The 21,123-nt window shown below is 40.1% G+C and overlaps 1 protein-coding gene across 1 annotated transcript in view; it reads right to left on the bottom strand.

Moving 5' to 3' along the window:
* Nucleotides 1–922: 922 nt before the first annotated feature.
* LOC146002678 (odorant receptor coreceptor-like) overlaps nt 923–21,123 on the bottom strand; it is a 55,513-nt gene continuing 35,312 nt past the window's right edge. Inside the window, exons 2-5 of the mRNA XM_083140641.1 lie at nt 16,916–17,015; nt 14,241–14,342; nt 3,347–3,502; nt 923–1,276 (exon numbers count right to left, since the gene is read on the bottom strand). Of these exons, the coding sequence (XP_082996767.1) occupies nt 1,220–1,276; nt 3,347–3,502; nt 14,241–14,342; nt 16,916–17,015 (415 nt within the window). The 3' untranslated portion in view covers nt 923–1,219. The remainder of the gene's footprint in view (nt 1,277–3,346; nt 3,503–14,240; nt 14,343–16,915; nt 17,016–21,123) is intronic.

Below are 21,123 nucleotides of genomic sequence, written 5' to 3'. Positions count from 1 at the left end.
AAAGCCTTATTGTATTTGATTGTTCCTTACATCTAGCAAGCCCTCAGATTCTGTTGAGTTCCTCTACGACTGATTACACTTAGCATATATGGGTAAACTTATGATTCACTACCAGGTGCAGTGTGTAGCGTGCAGTATTACACGCGAGAGCGGAGAATGTTGCATCAAGATACCTCTGAATAAAATTACATAATGTGTCAAATTTAAAGACAATATGTTAATTAAAAATAATTGCAAGTCGTGTTTAATAGTTATAAAGAACAAATAATTAAATTATTAAACTTTATCAAGAATATAGAACTGTCAGATAAGTATTTAATAAAAATATTGTATTTTTGAAAATTATAGTTTATACGTTGTTATTCATATTGTCAATACATTCTAGAAACAGAATGGAATTTTCAGTTTACAGAATAATATACACATTAACACAATACCAAATAAATAAACTCATTAACACCCCTTCCATGACACACAAATTTTAATTTCAATAAATTTAATTTTACAAGACTTTTATATTTAAAATTATTTATCTAAACAAATCGTAACTAAATGTTCACTCTAGAACTCCAGACTCAAAAGTTCTTACGTAATGTATGTACACGTAATATGTTTGTGAGATGGCTGAGAACTTTATCCGAGTATGACAAAGTTCACGAGTCTTCGGTAGTTTGAGTTTAACAAATACTGTTGAGCAAATTCTAGAAATATTGCGAGTGTACACTCATAGAACTTTTGTTTGACTTTCACAATACCATTTAGAATAAATTCCCAGTGTATCAAGATTTATTGATTAAAGCAATAGAATAAACATTGAGTTTTGTTCGCGACAACAGATGACATTTTATAATCTCAAATTTATAAACGATGAGGCAAGCTTCTTAAAACTACTATTGCTAAAAATTCATGACGTATTGTGAAAATAATATACAATTTACATAACAATGGACATTGTTGTTAAGTCTGTACCTACAATATGCATAGCATATCCATAACAACAGAACCAGCCTGATCATCCTCTTGAATGAAAATGTTAGTGTAATCTTCGGGAACGAAATCTGGTAAGTACACTAATTAATATATTGTCACGTCGTAAGCGAACACTATTGTTCAAAATCCCTGTACTTGTAATAACTGCTGGACGCTCAATAGTATGCAAATTCCGCACTCATTAATTCGGTTCAGAGAAACAATATTTTTGGTTTTATTTAACAGTTTCTTACTTGTCTGGCAACTGCATCAGGACGATGAAGTACGTCAAAACAGATCCCATTACCTGAAAAACGTTTAAAACAAATGAATGAGGTTTAAATTAATATATTACTGGTAACAGTTTGGCAAGAAATAAAATGGTTCTGTTATATGCAGAGAGTTGTGTGCGTATTAAACCTAGCAATGTCAAGGTATTTTTTTGTTACACGGATTACCTCAGAGGCCCATGAAAGTTCAATTGATCTGGATTGATGTGTATTTTCTGTCATTTGTACACATAAGTTAACTAATTAGACACTACTTTTATGTTTTGTTATGGATTATACATGAAAGATAAATTACATAATGATTTTTAAGTAATTATAGTAAATCACTGTAACATTTATTACTTTTCTTCAATTACAATGTTGATACTTGGAACAATGCTTAAACTGTGCAAAATTCTGGCAAAGTTATATTTTTACTTTTTCTACTACCCATACATTCATTATTTCAAATTGTTACTATAGTTTAGCAATTGAATATATCCTCTCATTCATTGAAATACCTTTAAAACATCATTGCGAAGTCTTTCCTTAGAATTACCAAGGGGTGGGCCTTTGAGGCACATAAACAATATCAACGAAATAAAGTAACTTTTTAATGAACATTTTTGGGAAAAATTACGTGCTGTCATTCTAAATATTGCAAAGAACAATTACTATTTTTAATGAATTTTTACATTGATGGATATACATGTCATGCGCAAGAAATGAATCAGTGGGCCTGAGAGCGCCCCCCCCCTTGGTATTGCTATTGTTACGTTTTGTATGGTAGAATGCATATAGGATTAGTTATATATATTTCCTCTATAGTTATTCATTAAGCAACTTTGTAAAATTAGGGCCTCAACAACTTGAAACTGGACTATTAGAAACAATATTATTTAAATTATAAATTATTTAATCTAATTAGCAATAACCTATTTATGATTATATTCAGGGTATCCTTGCAGAATTGAAGTTTTGATGCTTCACTACAATAATTAATACAGAATCATGTGTTTACAGTTTTAGCTTGATGTATGTGTATTGTATATGTAGTAATGTAATACCTAGGTATATTAATATAAACGAGTTAGGTATTTTTATATTTAATTATACTCAAATCTGAAGACTTGATAATGAAGAATCACTAAATCTTGACATTCTTTATAGATATATAAGCGAGATTTTAACTTTTTATAACAAAATATCCTAAAATTTTAAAATTAGATCTGCATATATAATTGTGTATTTAGAATAATTTTATTTTAATCTGGAAAGTTTCTTGTGGATTTATCATATTCTTGGAAATTGCATGAGCTTTTTCTGGTTCTTTTCCTGCCATGTTCTCAAATTTCGGTGCTAATTCAGGGGAACTGTTTGAAAAGAAGAAATAGTGGACTTCGGTCTAGAAAGCCAAGACAGCAACGATGGGACACGATGCGCTATGAACGAGCCACTGAACGTAAATCTGCTTATCAGTTCTTGATCTACAAAGGGCTACTTACCATGTAATTATACAGGGTGATTCAAAAAGTAAGGTAACGAGCTCTCACACGTATCATCTCTCTCCTGTTCTTCGAATTTCCAGGCAGGCTTGCAGTAGAAGAGCAGAGCTTTATCACACAGCCGTTAGACGGCGTATATGCTGTGCCAGGCCCTCAGTTGGAAGATGCAGACGCCTCACCAGCAGTCATTTGTTTGCTCCTCTGCAGTCATAGCAGATGGAAATGCTCCCCTTCGTTTGTACCCGAGTGTCCCGTGTTGCCATATTTATAATATTTCCCTGCTTCGTTATCTAAACATTCAACAACGTTAATTATTATATCTGTGCTTTCGCTGTGTACGGTTTTCCCCTTCATGATGATACCCTTACATGAAGGTGACGACAATGTGTTGAACGCCGAACATTTTGGCAACGCAGTGGCAGGATCAGATGGCAAGCAGCTGATTGCATTGCCCACGCTTCATTCGCTCTCATAGGCTTGAAAATTCGACTACAGCAGCGAAAGCAACAACAGCGTGCGAGAAGAATAAAAGTAAAAAAATCTAATCAATCTTGTTTAAAAGTTTTACTTTCTACAATTTACTTATGTGAAATAGTGACTTACCGCGAGGAAAAATTCCCTGGATAAGGTGAAGAATGCTCCACCGTTGATGGTCACTGGTTTCTGGCACCTCTGTGCTATCATCTGAAGAGTCTGGATGTTTTCAGGACTCAAATCCATCCACGGAGAATCATACACAGCATTCGCCAGAGATTCGCTCTGTGAGTAGATGAATAATGTGTATCATTTGGGTTCTATTACAGTACAGGAGACATGAAAAGGGACTTGACATACCATCCTTTTAAATGAGGACACTTTATCGGTCAATATTAATATTAGTCTATTTACATTGTCATTTTTCAATTGTGAATTAAAGTTAGGCAGCTTCTTTTGCCATAACCATATTTACATCTAAAATCAAAGTTAGGAGCAATTAGCTATTTCCAAACGCTAGTCAAGGTAGCTGAAGTCTAATTTAGCATGCACTTACTTTTCACTAAAGCTTTCATATCATGTGGCTTCATCAGACAAGAATAGTCACATCATGTGGTGAAAGCTTGAGTGAAAAGTAAGTGCATGCCAAACTAAACCTTACCTCAAAAACTTTTCCAAAACTCATTTGTACCCTGAATAGGAGAGTGACGTTAGCTCTCGATAGTTCGGAAAAAAATCCACAATCACTTCTACCCTGAAAAGGAGAGCGATGTTGTCTTTCGATAGTTCTGAAACCTTTCCAGGACTCACTTCTACCCTAATCATGGGAGTGACGTTAGCTCTCGATAGTTCGGAAACTTTTCCAGAACTCACTTCTACCCTGAACATGGGAGTGACGTTAGCTCTCGATAGTTCAGAAACCTTTCCAGACCTCACTTCTACCCTAATCATGGGAGTGACGTTAACTCTCGATAGTTCGGAAACCTTTCCAGAACTCACTTCTACCCTGAACATGGGAGTGATGTTATCTCTCGATAGTTCGGAAACCTTTCCAGAACTCACTTCTATCCTAATCATGGGATGACGTTAGCTCTCGTTAGTTCGGAAACCTTTCCAGAACTCACTTCTACCCTGAACATGGGAGTGACGTTATCTCTCGATAGTTCGGAAACCTTTCCAGAACTCACTTCTATCCTAATCATGGGAGTGACATTAGCTCTCGATAGTTCAGAAACCTTTCCAGAACTCACTTCTACCCTGAACATGGGAGTGACGTTATCTCTCGTTAGTTCGGAAACCTTTCCAGAACTCACTTCTACCCTGAACATAGGAGTGACGTTATCTCTCGATAGTTCGGAAACCTTTCCAGAACTCACTTCTACCCTGAACATGGGAGTGACGTTATCTCTCGATAGTTCGGAAACCTTTCCAGAACTCACTTCTATCCTAATCATGGGAGTGACATTAGCTCTCGATAGTTCGGAAACCTTTCCAGAACTCACTTCTACCCTGAACATGGGAGTGACGTTATCTCTCGTTAGTTCGGAAACCTTTCCAGAACTCACTTCTACCCTGAACATAGGAGTGACGTTATCTCTCGATAGTTCGGAAACCTTTCCAGAACTCACTTCTATCCTAATCATGGGAGTGACGTTAGCTCTCGATAGTTCGGAAACCTTTCCATAACTCATTTCTACCCTGAACATGGGAGTGACGTTATCTCTCGTTAGTTCGGAAACCTTTCCAGAACTCACTTCTACCCTGAACATGGGAATGACGTTATCTCTCGATAGTTCGGAAACCTTTCCAGAACTCTCTTCTATCCTAATCATGGGAGTGATGTTATCTCTCGATATTTCGGAAACCTTTACAGAACTCTCTTCTATCCTAATCATGGGAGTGACGTTAGCTCTCGATAGTTCGGAAACCTTTCCAGAACTCACTTCTACCCTGAACATGGGAGTGACGTTATCTCTCGTTAGTTCGGAAACCTTTCCAGAACTCACTTCTACCCTGAACATGGGAGTGACGTAATCTCTCGATAGTTCGGAAACCTTTCCAGAACTCACTTCTACCCTGAACATGGGAGTGATGTTATTTCTCGATAGTTCGGAAACCTTTCCAGAACTCACTTCTACCCTAAACATGGGAGTGACGTTATCTCTCTATAGTTCGGAAACCTTTCCAGAACTCACTTCTATCCTAATCATGGGAGTGACATTAGCTCTCGATAGTTCGGAAACCTTTCCAGAACTCACTTCTACCCTGAACATGGGAGTGACGTTATCTCTCGTTAGTTCGGAAACCTTTCCAGAACTCACTTCTACCCTGAACATAGGAGTGACGTTATCTCTCGATAGTTCGGAAACCTTTACAGAACTCACTTCTATCCTAATCATGGGAGTGACGTTAGCTCTCGATAGTTCGGAAACCTTTCCAGAACTCACTTCTACCCTGAACATGGGAGTGACATTATCTCTCGTTAGTTCGGAAACCTTTCCAGAACTCACTTCTACCCTGAACATGGGAATGACGTTATCTCTCGATAGTTCGGAAAACTTTCCAGAACTCACTTCTATCCTAATCATGGGAGTGAAGTTTACTCTCGATAGTTCAGAAACCTTTCCAGAACTCACTTCTACCCTGAACATGGGAGTGCCGTTAGCTCTCGATAGTTCAGAAACCTTTCCAGAACTCACTTCTACCCTAATCATGGGAGTGACGTTAGCTCTCGATAGTTCGGAAACTTTTCCAGAACTCATTTCTACCCTGAACATGGGAGTGACGTTAGCTCTCGATAGTTCAGAAAACTTTCCAGACCTCACTTCTACCCTAATCATGGGAGTGACGTTAACTCTCGATAGTTCGGAAACCTTTCCAGAACTCACTTCTACCCTGAACATGGGAGTGATGTTATTTCTCGATAGTTCGGAAACCTTTCCAGAACTCACTTCTATCTTAATCATGGGAGTGACGTTAGCTCTCGTTAGTTCGGAAACCTTTCCAGAACTCACTTCTACCCTGAACACGGGAGTGACGTTATCTCTCGATAGTTCGGAAACCTTTACAGAACTCTCTTCTATCCTAATCATGGGAGTGACGTTAGCTCTCGATAGTTCGGAAACCTTTCCAGAACTCACTTCTACCCTGAACATGGGAGTGACGTTATCTCTCGTTAGTTCGGAAACCTTTCCAGAACTCACTTCTACCCTGAACATGGGAGTGACGTTATCTCTCGATAGTTCGGAAACCTTTCCAGAACTCACTTCTACCCTGAACATGGGAGTGATGTTATTTCTCGATAGTTCGGAAACCTTTCCAGAACTCACTTCTACCCTGAACATGGGAGTGACGTTATCTCTCGATAGTTCGGAAACCTTTCTAGAACTCACTTCTATCCTAATCATGGGAGTGACATTAGCTCTCGATAGTTCGGAAACCTTTCCAGAACTCACTTCTACCCTGAACATGGGAGTGACGTTATCTCTCGTTAGTTCGGAAACCTTTCCAGAACTCACTTCTACCCTGAACATAGGAGTGACGTTAGCTCTCGATAGTTCAGAAACCTTTCCAGAACTCACTTCTACCCTGAACATGGGAGTGACGTTAGCTCTCGATAGTTCGGAAACCTTTCCAGAACTCACTTCTACCCTGAACATGGGAGTGCCGTTAGCTCTCGATAGTTCTGAAACCTTTCCAGGACTCACTTCTACCCTGAACATAGGAGTGCCGTTAGCTCTCGATAGTTCAGAAACCTTTCGAGAACTCACTTCTACCCTAATCATGGGAGTGACGTTAGCTCTCGATAGTTCGGAAACCTTTCCAGAACTCACTTCTACCCTGAACATGGGAGTGATGTTATCTCTCGATAGTTCGGAAACCTTTCCAGAACTCACTTCTACCCTGAACATGGGAGTGATGTTATTTCTCGATAGTTCGGAAACCTTTCCAGAACTCACTTCTACCCTGAACATGGGAGTGATGTTATCTCTCGATAGTTCGGAAACCTTTCCAGAACTCACTTCTATCCTAATCATGGGAGTGAAGTTAACTCTCGATAGTTCAGAAACCTTTCCAGAGCTCACTTCTACCCTGAACATGGGAGTGCCGTTAGCTCTCGATAGTTCAGAAACCTTTCGAGAACTCACTTCTACCCTAATCATGGGAGTGACGTTAGCTCTCGATAGTTCGGAAACTTTTCCAGAACTCACTTCTACCCTGAACATGGGAGTGACGTTATCTCTCGATAGTTCGGAAACCTTTCCAGAACTCACTTCTATCCTAATCATGGGAGTGACATTAGCTCTCGATAGTTCGGAAACCTTTCCAGAACTCACTTCTACCCTGAACATGGGAGTGACGTTATCTCTCGTTAGTTCGGAAACCTTTCCAGAACTCACTTCTACCCTGAACATAGGAGTGACGTTAGCTCTCGATAGTTCAGAAACCTTTCCAGATCTCACTTCTACCCTGAACATGGGAGTGACGTTAGCTCTCGATAGTTCGGAAACCTTTCCAGAACTCACTTCTACCCTGAACATGGGAGTGCCGTTAGCTCTCGATAGTTCTGAAACCTTTCCAGGACTCACTTCTACCCTGAACATAGGAGTGCCGTTAGCTCTCGATAGTTCAGAAACCTTTCGAGAACTCACTTCTACCCTAATCATGGGAGTGACGTTAGCTCTCGATAGTTCGGAAACCTTTCCAGAACTCACTTCTACCCTGAACATGGGAGTGATGTTATCTCTCGATAGTTCGGAAACCTTTCCAGAACTCACTTCTATCCTAATCATGGGAGTGACGTTATCTCTCGATAGTTCGGAAACCTTTCCAGAACTCACTTCTATCCTAATCATGGGAGTGACGTTAGCTCTCGTTAGTTCGGAAACCTTTGCAGAACTCACTTCTACCCTGAACATGGGAGTGACGTTATCTCTCGATAGTTCGGAAACCTTTACAGAACTCACTTCTATCCTAATCATGGGAGTGACGTTAGCTCTCGATAGTTCGGAAACCTTTCCAGAACTCACTTCTACCCTGAACATGGGAGTGACGTTATCTCTCGTTAGTTCGGAAACCTTTCCAGAACTCACTTCTATCCTAATCATGGGAGTGACATTAGCTCTCGATAGTTCGGAAACCTTTCCAGAACTCACTTCTACCCTGAACATGGGAGTGACGTTATCTCTCGTTAGTTCGGAAACCTTTCCAGAACTCACTTCTACCCTGAACATAGGAGTGACGTTATCTCTCGATAGTTCGGAAACCTTTCCAGAACTCACTTCTACCCTGAACATGGGAGTGACGTTATCTCTCGATAGTTCGGAAACCTTTCCAGAACTCTCTTCTACCCTGAACTTGGGAGTGACGTTATCTCTCGACAGTTCGGAAACCTTTCCAGAACTCACTTCTATCCTAATCATGGGAGTGACGTTAGCTCTCGATAGTTCGGAAACCTTTCCAGAACTCACTTCTACCCTGAACATGGGAGTGACGTTATCTCTCGTTAGTTCGGAAACCTTTCCAGAACTCACTTCTACCCTGAACATGGGAGTGACGTTATCTCTCGATAGTTCGGAAACCTTTCCAGAACTCACTTCTACCCTGAACATGGGAGTGCCGTTAGCTCTCGATAGTTCAGAAACCTTTCGAGAACTCACTTCTACCCTAATCGTGGGAGTGACGTTAGCTCTCGATAGTTCGGAAACCTTTCGAGAACTCACTTCTACCCTGAACATGGGAGTGATGTTATCTCTCGATAGTTCGGAAACCTTTCCAGAACTCACTTCTATCCTAATCATGGGAGTGACGTTATCTCTCGATAGTTCGGAAACCTTTCCAGAACTCACTTCTATCCTAATCATGGGAGTGACATTAGCTCTCGATAGTTCGGAAAAGCTTTCCAGAACTCACTTCTACCCTGAACATGGGAGTGATGTTATCTCTCGTTAGTTCGGAAACCTTTCCAGAACTCACTTCTACCCTGAACATAGGAGTGACGTTTTCTCTCGATAGTTCGGAAACCTTTCCAGAACTCACTTCTATCCTAATCATGGGAGTGACGTTAGCTTTCGATAGTTCGGAAACCTTTCCAGAACTCACTTCTACCCTGAACATGGGAGTGACGTTATCTCTCGTTAGTTCGGAAACCTTTAAAGAACTCACTTCTACCCTGAACATGGGAATGACGTTATCTCTCGATAGTTCGGAAACCTTTCCAGAACTCACTTCTATCCTAATCATGGGAGTGAAGTTAACTCTCGATAGTTCAGAAACCTTTCCAGAACTCACTTCTACCCTGAACATGGGAGTGCCATTAGCTCTCGATACTTCAGAAACCTTTCCAGAACTCACTTCTACCCTAATCATGGGAGTGGCGTTAGCTCTCGATAGTTCGGAAACTTTTCCAGAACTCACTTCTACCCTGAACATGGGAGTGACGTTATCTCTCGATAGTTCGGAAACCTTTCCAGAACTCACTTCTACCCTGAACATGGGAGTGCCGTTAGCTCTCGATAGTTCAGAAACCTTTCGAGAACTCACTTCTACCCTAATCATGGGAGTGACGTTAGCTCTCGATAGTTCGGAAACCTTTCGAGAACTCACTTCTACCCTGAACATGGGAGTGATGTTATCTCTCGATAGTTCGGAAACCTTTCCAGAACTCACTTCTACCCTGAACATGGGAGTGACGTTATCTCTCGTTAGTTCGGAAACCTTTCCAGAACTCACTTCTACCCTGAACATGGGAGTGATGTTATCTCTCGATAGTTCGGAAACCTTTCCAGAACTCACTTCTATCCTAATCATGGGAGTGAAGTTAACTCTCGATAGTTCAGAAACCTTTCCAGAGCTCACTTCTACCCTGAACATGGGAGTGCCGTTAGCTCTCGATAGTTCAGAAACCTTTCGAGAACTCACTTCTACCCTAATCATGGGAGTGACGTTAGCTCTCGATAGTTCGGAAACTTTTCCAGAACTCACTTCTACCCTGAACATGGGAGTGACGTTATCTCTCGATAGTTCGGAAACCTTTCCAGAACTCACTTCTACCCTGAACATGGGAGTGACGTTATCTCTCGACAGTTCGGAAACCTTTCCAGAACTCACTTCTATCCTAATCATGGGAGTGACGTTAGCTCTCGATAGTTCGGAAACCTTTCCAGAACTCACTTCTACCCTGAACATGGGAGTGACTTTATCTCTCGTTAGTTCGGAAACCTTTCCAGAACTCACTTCTACCCTGAACATGGGAGTGACGTTATCTCTCGATAGTTCGGAAACCTTTCCAGAACTCACTTCTACCCTGAACATAGGAGTGCCGTTAGCTCTCGATAGTTCAGAAACCTTTCGAGAACTCACTTCTACCCTAATCATGGGAGTGACGTTAGCTCTCGATAGTTCAGAAACCTTTCCAGAACTCACTTCTACCCTGAACATGGGAGTGACGTTAGCTCTCGATAGTTCGGAAACCTTTCCAGAACTCACTTCTACCCTGAACATGGGAGTGACGTTAGCTCTCGATGGTTCAGAAACCTTTCCAGAACTCACTTCTACCCTGAACATGGGAATGACGTTATCTCTCGATAGTTCGGAACCCTTTCCAGAACTCACTTCTATCCTAATCATGGGAATGAAGTTAACTCTCGTTTGTTCGGAAACCTTTCCAGAACTCACTTCTACCCTGAACATGGGAGTGCCGTTAGCTCTCGATAGTTCTGAAACCTTTCCAGGACTCACTTCTACCCTAATCATGGGAGTGACGTTAGCTCTGGATAGTTCGGAAACTTTTCCAGAACTCACTTCTACCCTGAACATGGGAGTGACGTTATCTCTCGATAGTTCGGAAACCTTTCCAGAACTCACTTCTACCCTGAACATGGGAGTGACGTTATCTCTCGACAGTTCGGAAACCTTTCCAGAACTCACTTCTATCCTAATCATGGGAGTGACGTTAGCTCTCGATAGTTCGTAAACCTTTCCAGAACTCACTTCTACCCTGAACATGGGAGTGACGTTATCTCTCGTTAGTTCGGAAATCTTTCCAGAACTCACTTCTACCCTGAACATGGGAGTGACGTTATCTCTCGATAGTTCGGAAACCTTTCCAGAACTCACTTCTACCCTGAACATGGGAGTGCCGTTAGCTCTCGATAGTTCAGAAACCTTTCGAGAACTCACTTCTACCCTAATCATGGGAGTGACGTTAGCTCTCGATAGTTCAGAAAACTTTCCAGAACTCACTTCTATCCTGAACATGGGAGTGACGTTAGCTCTCGATAGTTCAGAAACCTTTCCAGAACTAACTTCTACCCTGAACATGGGAGTGACGTTAGCTCTCGATAGTTCGGAAACCTTTCCAGAACTCACTTCTACCCTGAACATGGGAGTGACGTTAGCTCTCGATGGTTCAGAAACCTTTCCTGAACTCACTTCTACCCTGAACATGGGAGTGACATTATCTCTCGACAGTTCAGAAACCTTTCCAGAACTCACTTCTACCCTGAATAGGAGAGTGACGTTAGCTCTCGAAAACTCAGAAACCATTCCGCACGTTAGGAGGCTTTACGTTTTACCATGAGTATCGTTCTACCTACTCTACAGGAGTACGTATCAGTCTGCAGGTAGACGACAACGTAATAGGAAGGCTAAGCACCCGCGTGGTTATTAAGGTTCACTATTGCGGGAGCAATGCTCGACCATGAGTTGACGGAGTGCCAATACAGACTGAGCTCCAGGAAAAAGGAAAGAAAAAGCTGAATATGCCCCCAAAGGACTCGCAGGAAAGAGTGGTGCCCGACCCTAGTCAACCGGCAACTACATCGTAGGGTGTGAGATCTAGTCCAGGACACTAATGCACTCTCCAAGCACATTATAGCCCTGGAGTCGTTCTGTGGCCTAGTCGTAGTCCTCCCCTGAGTGTCACATCTAGACTCAGCTGGATGTGGCCCCTTTCGGTAAGACCTCCATTCCATGCAGGCATGCACTAGTGTGTATATCTACCTACTAGGACATCGGGTATTAATCTAAACCTCGTTTCATTCTTGTATAGAGATTATTACCAGGCGGCCAAACTAGGAGGTGTTGGAAAAGACTACAAGAAAATAGAGAAGGGAAGCTTTCCGAGGATAAAATCCTGCAAGCAGGCAAAACTCGGCTGCGTCTTGAATTTGCAAGCTTCATCTAGATACCGGTGTGCGAAAATCCACCACTGCCCGAAGGCGATAGACAATGCTAAGTGTTAGTAGGACCTACATATTCCGACTCGCAACCTTACTTGGATAAACGATCGAAATTTGAGTAAATTTTGCAAGTCTGGTCGAAAAAAAGGGGCATCGGAGATCCACCAAAGACGTCTGCGTGAAAGGAGGAGAAAATCATTGTGGGAAGTCGATCCGTAGGAGATAAGTCGTCTGCTTCTCCGGGCGTCGGCATTTCGGCTTCGGGTTCGGGCTTTGGGCAGCATTGGATTTTCTTCGCTTTAGGGATTAGGTGAATCCTCGTCGGGACATACGAGTTTCGGCCGAAGGCCATCGAAATTTTTTGCCATGGGTTTGTGTGACGGTGCACTACTGCCCGGTGGAGACATCTTATTAGTGCACCTTCACAAATGAGATGGCTCCACCAGGCTCCAGGGTGGAAATCAGTGTTGCCAACAACTTGAACTTAAAAGTCGCTAAAACTCCTTAGAAAATCCGCTACAAAGTCGCTAAATGAAATGTAAATGCTCTAGAAAAAGTCGCTAAATCAAATGAACTTCTAAAAAATAGCAAAAAGGTGAAAAATTCGAGTACTTGCCTATAAAAACATTTCCTCGTCACTTTCCTCTTCCTCTGAACACTGCACTTCATACTGATTAGCGATGTCTAATACTAAATCATCGAGAAAATACACTGCAAGAACGTTGTTTATTATTTCTGTGCACTTGGTTCTATGCAGACGAATGCCTGCTGCACTGCAGCTGTCACCAAACCTTTGCATACATAATTCGGACAAGTGATTCACGGTTAGCAAAGAAAAGTGTTCGGCAATGAATAAAGCTAAACCAGCTTCAGCATTAGAACTATTTAAATTTTCCCGTTTGAACTGTATTTTCTGCTGTTTTGCAGAACAGAAGTAACCAGATCTGACTTTATGTTTTTGTGTTTCCGAATGTTTTTCAGATCAGTAGCTTTGGCATACAGTTCTACCACAGATTGATTCTACTTTGCAGTACTTACAATACGCTTTCGCCGTGTCACTATCGACAGGGGTCAACCATTTATACATTTTTTTCCCCACTCCTTCCAATAATATTGCTTGTATTGCAGTTTTCCCATGCTGGACACTTCCCTGCCCTGCGCACAAACACACACGAACTTTATAATTTACACTAGCACTTTCTTTGTCACCACACACTACACAAAAAACTGCAATCTGAACCCACGCATAATAACGTCACGTGAATTATCGGATCCGTTCCCGCCTGGCTGGCAGCCGCAACGGTACCAGGAGGAGTATCGGATAACAATGAGCTGTGAGCAGTAGTGATGTTTACAAACATCACAAACCGTTCTGAGAAAGGAGTACGCTTTGCGTCGGTTTCTCTTTGTTCATCAGAAGCGAATTCCGAGGGTTTTTTCTTATTTAATAACTATGAAACTGACATTTTTAAGCATTTAGACGTACCTACGCAGATATTTTGTAAATTCTCCAGATTAGTCGTTAAAGAGCACACGAAGTAGCCAGAAAAGTCGCTCGTCACTTCTTCACATCTTTTGTCGCCAGCTAGCAATACAAATCCGCCAGATTTAGCGACTTCTCGCTAGAGTTGACGACACTGGGAAATCCTTGATTTTATACTATTATTCGGAGGGCAGTACCAACTCCACTAGTGACTTTCTCGCTAACTATGAGAGCATTGCATTCCACTATCGCCATCTATTCTGGATAAGGCTGAACTAATAGCACAGTAACGCACCCTACCGAGGCATTTAAAACTTACTTACAAAGCTATGGTAAGTAGTAAATGGTGATGGCTTACCTCGTTTTTCACTTTGTCCCCACACAGACAATAGATATACACTTGAACAAGTATCAATACGAAGTAGACTAAGAGGGACATAACGGACACCGCATCCTTGACCTGTAAGAAAAAAGCCACATGGCAATCATTGAAAATATAAACTTGATTTAGTAAATTTCTTTAAATTAACTTGCATAAGTACGAATACATATATTTGAAAATACGAACCCAAATTCCAACATCCGTTGAGTATGAAACTTATTCCTAAACCAACCCTCTCGTCCCAGACTGAGTAGAATATTTTTGCCTGACTACTAACGTAGGTGTTCACTCACTGGCTTTTATAAGTTCTAATGATTCAATTAAAAGTCAATACAGTCGTAACAGTCCATGTACATGACTGCACAATTAGCCGCAAAGATAACAGTAGGCAAATTGTTCATCGTTATTTTTGTTATTTTTCCTTCTTTGTTCTATATATCTGTAGGGGTTGGACTTGAAGTTGTCCTATTCTTATTCGTGCAATTGTTTCATTTATTTATTGATTGATTTGGTTATTTTAAATAACTTATTTTACTTTGCTTTTCTGCAACTTTTGGCTAATCGCGACAATGAGTGATGACGTGATGAAACTGATGAAGGGACACTCACTCACTCACCCATGCCTGGATTCGAACCTGAGACCCCTGGCGTCGTAGCGAGCTGTGCTAATCACTCAGTCACGAAGCTCGGCTGTTTCATTTATTGAATCTCATGGACAATTTGCGTACTATCATAGTTGCTGTTGGCTGCACCAAATAAGTTCCGGTTTCTAACATTGTATTATATCCTGTTCAATCTTTGCACGATATTTTTCTCAAACGTGTTTCGCAAAGCTTAAAAATATTTTTATGTTCATAATTATATCAAGAACCAGACTACAGAAAACTTTTAGTTCTACCGTAGCACTGAGAGAATACTTTTCTTGCAGTTCACGGTTTCAGATTTTCAACTATCATATTATTTTACCGAAAAATAATTAATGAATTTTTATCTTGAAATGTTTTTACTCTTGTTTCTTGTGTTAAAGTACGCACTACATCCGATAGATGGCTGCAGCTTTTCAACTATTTTTTAATATATCTATTACACGGCGCTAGTGTCACATACCAACAGATTAGTGTAGCGTGTAGCACATTTTCTGCCATATTGTGCTACTGTTTATGGGCATGTTTCACGAATAGAGATGGATCTGAGAAGAGACAAAACCTCCTGAAATCTCAACACCTCCTGTTCTTGCTTTTGATAATATTTCAATTCCTATTAATAACTACAATTTTTATTTATATTCACAAGGTTTTCCCGGTACGTAACACCCTCATTGATCAGATCAATTAGTGTGTTTAATTACAGTTATCTATATGGATATATTCTCTTATGAGATGAAAATAAGATATCAATTGGGATACATACCAAAGAAAGTTAGGTCTGATCAAATTGGAGCCTACTCTAGAAGTCTTGTGAATACAAATAAAAAAATATCCGTTTTCTAGATATTTATCTACTTTAACAGTTATTACACCTTCAAATATCATAAATAAAATACATCGCCCATTAAGGTAAAACTTGGGTATTGCTTGAATGATTGATTTTGGTTATTTTGCTTTGCTTTCTGTCACTTTTGACTAATTTCGAGGATGAGTGATAATACTGATGAATGTAATTACACACAAAAATACTGATGGCCAGGCTGGGATTAGAACCCGGGACCTCTGGCGTCGTACTGCTCGTACATAACTATTTAGCCTACCTGAGCATAAACTGAAACGACCACATTGGATGCCTGTGTAGTATTATATTGAACCAATAAAGGAGAATGGCACAGCTCGTCTACTCCCCCGCCCCCCACCGCAATAATAACATTTTATCCTAAACATTTATCCGTTTTGTGTAGCATTTAGGGATATTTTAAATGTGATTGCTTCAATATATAGAATATATTCTGCCCATTCATTTGTTTCTAGGGGTGTAAGGGGTGCTCCTTCCACGTAGTGCACCCAATAGTCAACCTCACTTCCACGTAGTACACCCTGGACTGCAGACTAACGAGGCTCTGGCGACTGGCCCCATAGCCAGTATAATTTTGTTTGTGTCGTCCTGTGTTTTGTCCTTATTTGTGCTGAGTGCTCCTTTACAGCTTCTGCTTTTAACGAAAGTCAGAAGATTTTAATATTTTATGATTTTAGTTATGCAACGTTAGAGTTGTGATGTGTAACGATAAGGGACTGGACCCCGTATAATGTGACGGGTGCAAAATTGCCTTAGTGCTGACGCACCCAAAATTTAAAATTCAAATCAAATCAAATCATTTGTTTCTAACAACCATCACTATAACTATAGAACTGTTACTAAATGATGATTCTTGAATAGAAATCTAAATTACGGCCATTTTTACCAACAACATGATGTAAATCTCTTACGTCACTTCAATTTAACAGCCTTATTCAATAAACTTGTTCAAGCTTCCTTGAAACTTTTCAGAGGAAACAGTGTTAGCAGTACATCCTTATTATGCTACATAAATTTTGAGGCACGTTCGTTTGTTATACAGGGTAGTCCAAAACAGATAACAGAATACTGTTACTTAAAACCTTTGGTTACTTTTTGGATCACTCTGTATGGAAATACATTACAAATTTACAACGTATACATACCCTGGTAGCCATGAATGCCAGAAGGCATAACACGAGTCCATCTGCGAGGAATACGATTGTAACAACAGGGGATGCCACATTGTTCACGTCATCGGCAAGCCTGGAAGAGAAGTAGCATACAGTTAATATAGACTTCCCTGACCTTGGTGGCGGAGTGGTTATCGCAGCGACCTACGACGCCAGGGGGCCCGCGTTCGAATCTCGACCTGGGCATGGGTGTTATTTTTCCCTTCATCAATTTCATCATGACATCATTAATTCTCACCGTGATTGGCCAAAAATAAACCAAATCAATCAATCTTGTTATTCATACCGGGTGTTCCGTTAAAATCTCCCTATTTTCAATTAATCGTAGAAAAGAAAGTATGAATGATCGAGCAATGAAATTTCAGAAAATCGAAGAAAAACTCGTAAATTTTATTTTCCACACACTAATACACCTCCACATGTGCCCCATTGGTAGCATGAACAATATTCAACTTCTTGCCATGTTCTCTCCAACATGTCTCCTGTTACTGTTGTAATCGTATCACGTATGCGGGTTCGTAACTCGAGGATGTTATTAACTGGAGTCGGAAACACATGAATTGCCTAGATGCCTGGCGGATGGATTTACTCGGGCTTCTCTGAACCCCCCCCCCCCTCGAATGTCTTCCACCTTTTCCTCCGACACACGACGGCGAGCTCCACCAGATTGTTTTAGGACACTGCCGGTTGTTAGAAACTTACTAAACCACAGCCTAATTGATTTAGCATCAGGTGCAACTCCTCCGTACACTCATCTGAAATTTCGTTGCGTTGCAATCACAGATTTTGTCTCAGCATACCACACGACTGCCTGCGCGCGTTGTTGAACAGTCGCCATTTTTTATTTATGCGACTGTGGCGCTGCGTAGTGAGCAAACGGACAACTTCAATTCATGAAAACAAAACTTAAAGATCTGGTCTTTCATTTGGTGTTACAGTTATTTCACAATTCATCGTACTTAGTTCACAGTAATTAATTGAAATTAGGGAGATTTGAACGGAACACCCTGTATAAATTGTTGTTAATGTGTTATGTATTTAGATGGAACTTATCTTTGTATCATAAACAAAAAATACAATTGTCAAACGATATCTGGCCGACAGTATTCGCTAGAAAGATCAGGGATGACGGAGGTCTGTCTGACGCTCGAACTTGGCAACGCAGCCCGGTTGACGTTGCCACACAGTGCGCGGGAACCAGCGACTTTTGTCCCGCTCTCGCTCTGCTTTTTCCGTATGTGGAAATCCAGCAATCCCGGGTTCGAATCCCGGCCTGTGTGTTTTCTGCGAGTGTCCGTTCATCAATTTTGTCATATCATCACTCATCCTCATCTTCGCGATGAGTCAAAAGCAGTACTATGCAGGGGCGCCGACTTGTCAAAATTATTGGGGGGCTCTGATGACTGAAATAAATTAATGAATGACTCACTCCCTCACTTTTTTAAGTTTTGGCCTCAGTTTTCGGAATCTCGTAAAAGACCATGAATTCCTCAAAAATATCAAAATTTTCATTCACAGTTCGAATGCAGCATGTCAATTGTTCACGGATGGATATGTCACAAGTTTCGTCAACCATAATAGCAAACTATTATCGACTTTTAATATCTGCTACCACGGAGCGCAAAACAGATCTCTCTAATATATCAATGATCTCGTTCTGTCATGTGAGAGCCATTTGTAGCCCGAACATCCCATCCACTCTCCTAGTTCATGCACATCTTCTCTTGAAACTCTTTTTAGTAAAAATGTTAACAATACTCATAATTATATACTTAGCATATAGTAATAAGTCATGTATTTTGCTGTCTCTGGTCATAGCCCCCCCCCCCAAAGTTGATGGTTTAGCGGTCTCAGCCATTACCTTCTCTATCTGAAAGCCTGATGGCTTGCTCTGGTCACGTGACTAAGCGTCAGCAACTGTAGGCGAGATAGCAGCCATGTTTGATTTGCTTCTTGGGAATCAATGTTGGACCCTTTTAGTAAATATGGAATTGCAATGAAAATTGATGAACTGTATTCGAGTTTACATGACACGTAAATATGCTTGAATGTACAAAAGGTATGTTGTATAAGTGTTGTGTGTGTGTGCTCAATTGCAGAGGCAATTATGATGGAAGAGGTAAGAGTAACATTCACGTGTCTTCAAGATGTTGCTGAAAATGAGAAATGTGTAGGGCAATTCCATGTGATTCGGTCCCTACGAAAAAAATACAAGTTGAGTAACAAAGGTTTTATACTTATAAATAACAGAAATACAGGGTGGGAAATAACCTTTTGCTAGGGGTCTGCAGGAAAAAGTAACAACAATTAAGAAATTATGGTAATACCAAATGTTTACTACGACAATTGTGGTTACAAAAACAAAATTAAAAGTTAGTTCACGACAAAGCACCTTGCTTCAAGGCAAATGCTACCCAAGCAAGACCTTCTTCGGCGAAGTGGCATTGACTTCTTCAGCAGTTCTGAATGGCCGGGTGCATCACCGGACCTGAATGCAGCGGAGCACTTGGGGGCTATTCTGAAGGACACAGTTGAGTCCTTGATGATAGTGGAACACGGACCGGACCGCTATTCCCGAGCAACACTCCTTGCACATCTGGAACAAGACCTCCGTGACATGGAATGGAATACGGACTGTTTGCGAATCTTCTGAGCTCCTACCCTGATCGTCTTCGTGCTGTGAGAGAAACAATCGGCGGACATACTAACTTTTAATTTTGTTTTTGTAACCACAATTCTCGTACTAAACATTTGGTATTACCATAATTTCTTAATTGTTGTTAGTTTTTACTGTGGACCCCTAGCAAAAGGTTATTTCCCACCCTGTAGTTCATGATGTAAAGATTTCATGTGTCCGGAATAGGCATCTAATATACTCTCGTATTTGGTCAAGTTTTATCTTTTGTCAACATTTTTTTTAGAAATATCAAATAATTTACCCTGAATTACAACGTTAAGATTAATGTTAAGATGCGTTGTTGCTTATGATTGCAAAATAATTTGCTTTAAGATTTAGTCAACGTTTAAAATACTTTATTACGGTCATGTCTACCAAAGCAGTTTGTGAGTGTAAATGTTATGCAAGCATTCGAGAACATATTCATATAATTTACACAAATTTTCAGTTTCAAAATATGCTTAATGAAAGAAAGCTATACAACTGGGCCAAATTGATACATGTGTACATTTACATTCTTATTTTACTCCGCTATTATACTTCTTTAGGCTAATCGGAAGCTAATGGAAGATATGTTATGAATTCAAATACAAGGGTACGATGTGTAACAAGAACTTCGATGAAATATTCGTGTGTAAAATTATCCAAGAATATATTACTTATGTTTCAAACACAAATGTTTTACACAGAAAGCATTTTATTGCCTAGCTATGTTAATATGAACTACAAGTGTAATAAATTTTATAAAATTGTTTCATGTGAACTGTTATTTTATTTTTTATATTTGTGAAGCCTCGATGTTAGTAATTTTGATTATTAAATCAGAGATGATGTTTCATAATTCACTAACTAAGGAAATATTCCAAATGTTTATTTTCCAAATGAACGCTATGATTGAAATATTAATATATTTTTTTTTTCAATGAAAATGTTGAAAGTCTGTCACAGATCTTACTAACGACAATGAAAAGATTCAATTTGTTTATCTTTCGTTCAATAAAGTCAAAAGGGTTGAAATTACAATGTGACAAGTGATTTAGGTTTAGTCCTTATTCTATATTCACATAAATGTAACATTGCCCTTGTACGAATTTCTTTCGCATTTGCCAAGAGGTTATAGAAATTAAGTTTTTGTATTGAGATTGTATAGCTTAGCTACACAGAATATCTGCATTATCTGGTTGATTAAGTTTGGGTAAAGTTAAAGAAAATTGAATTGATTAGGTATCTTGGCAAGTTTACTGTCAACCTAACATGCGGGGTTTTGATTTAATCCATTGATTTTTACATACAAAAGCTGTAACGAGTTTTCTGTAGCTGACAAATATTCCGGATAATATTTTTCAAAGAAATGCAATGTTTAAATTTTCCCGCCAGGAAGTTTCTAACGGTTTTCAACTCTTTCTTTGTGCTATGGTAGGAATTTTTGTGATGATCATAGTGACTTCCTGAATGAAAATTTTAGTGTAAATATTCAATATTCTACTATTTTCTTCTAACTACA

This window comes from Lepisma saccharinum, chromosome 18 (genome assembly GCF_977018435.1).
Source record: "Lepisma saccharinum chromosome 18, izLepSacc3.1, whole genome shotgun sequence".
NCBI lineage: Eukaryota > Metazoa > Arthropoda > Insecta > Zygentoma > Lepismatidae > Lepisma > Lepisma saccharinum.
This window is presented reverse-complemented; position numbering and strand designations above follow the sequence as displayed.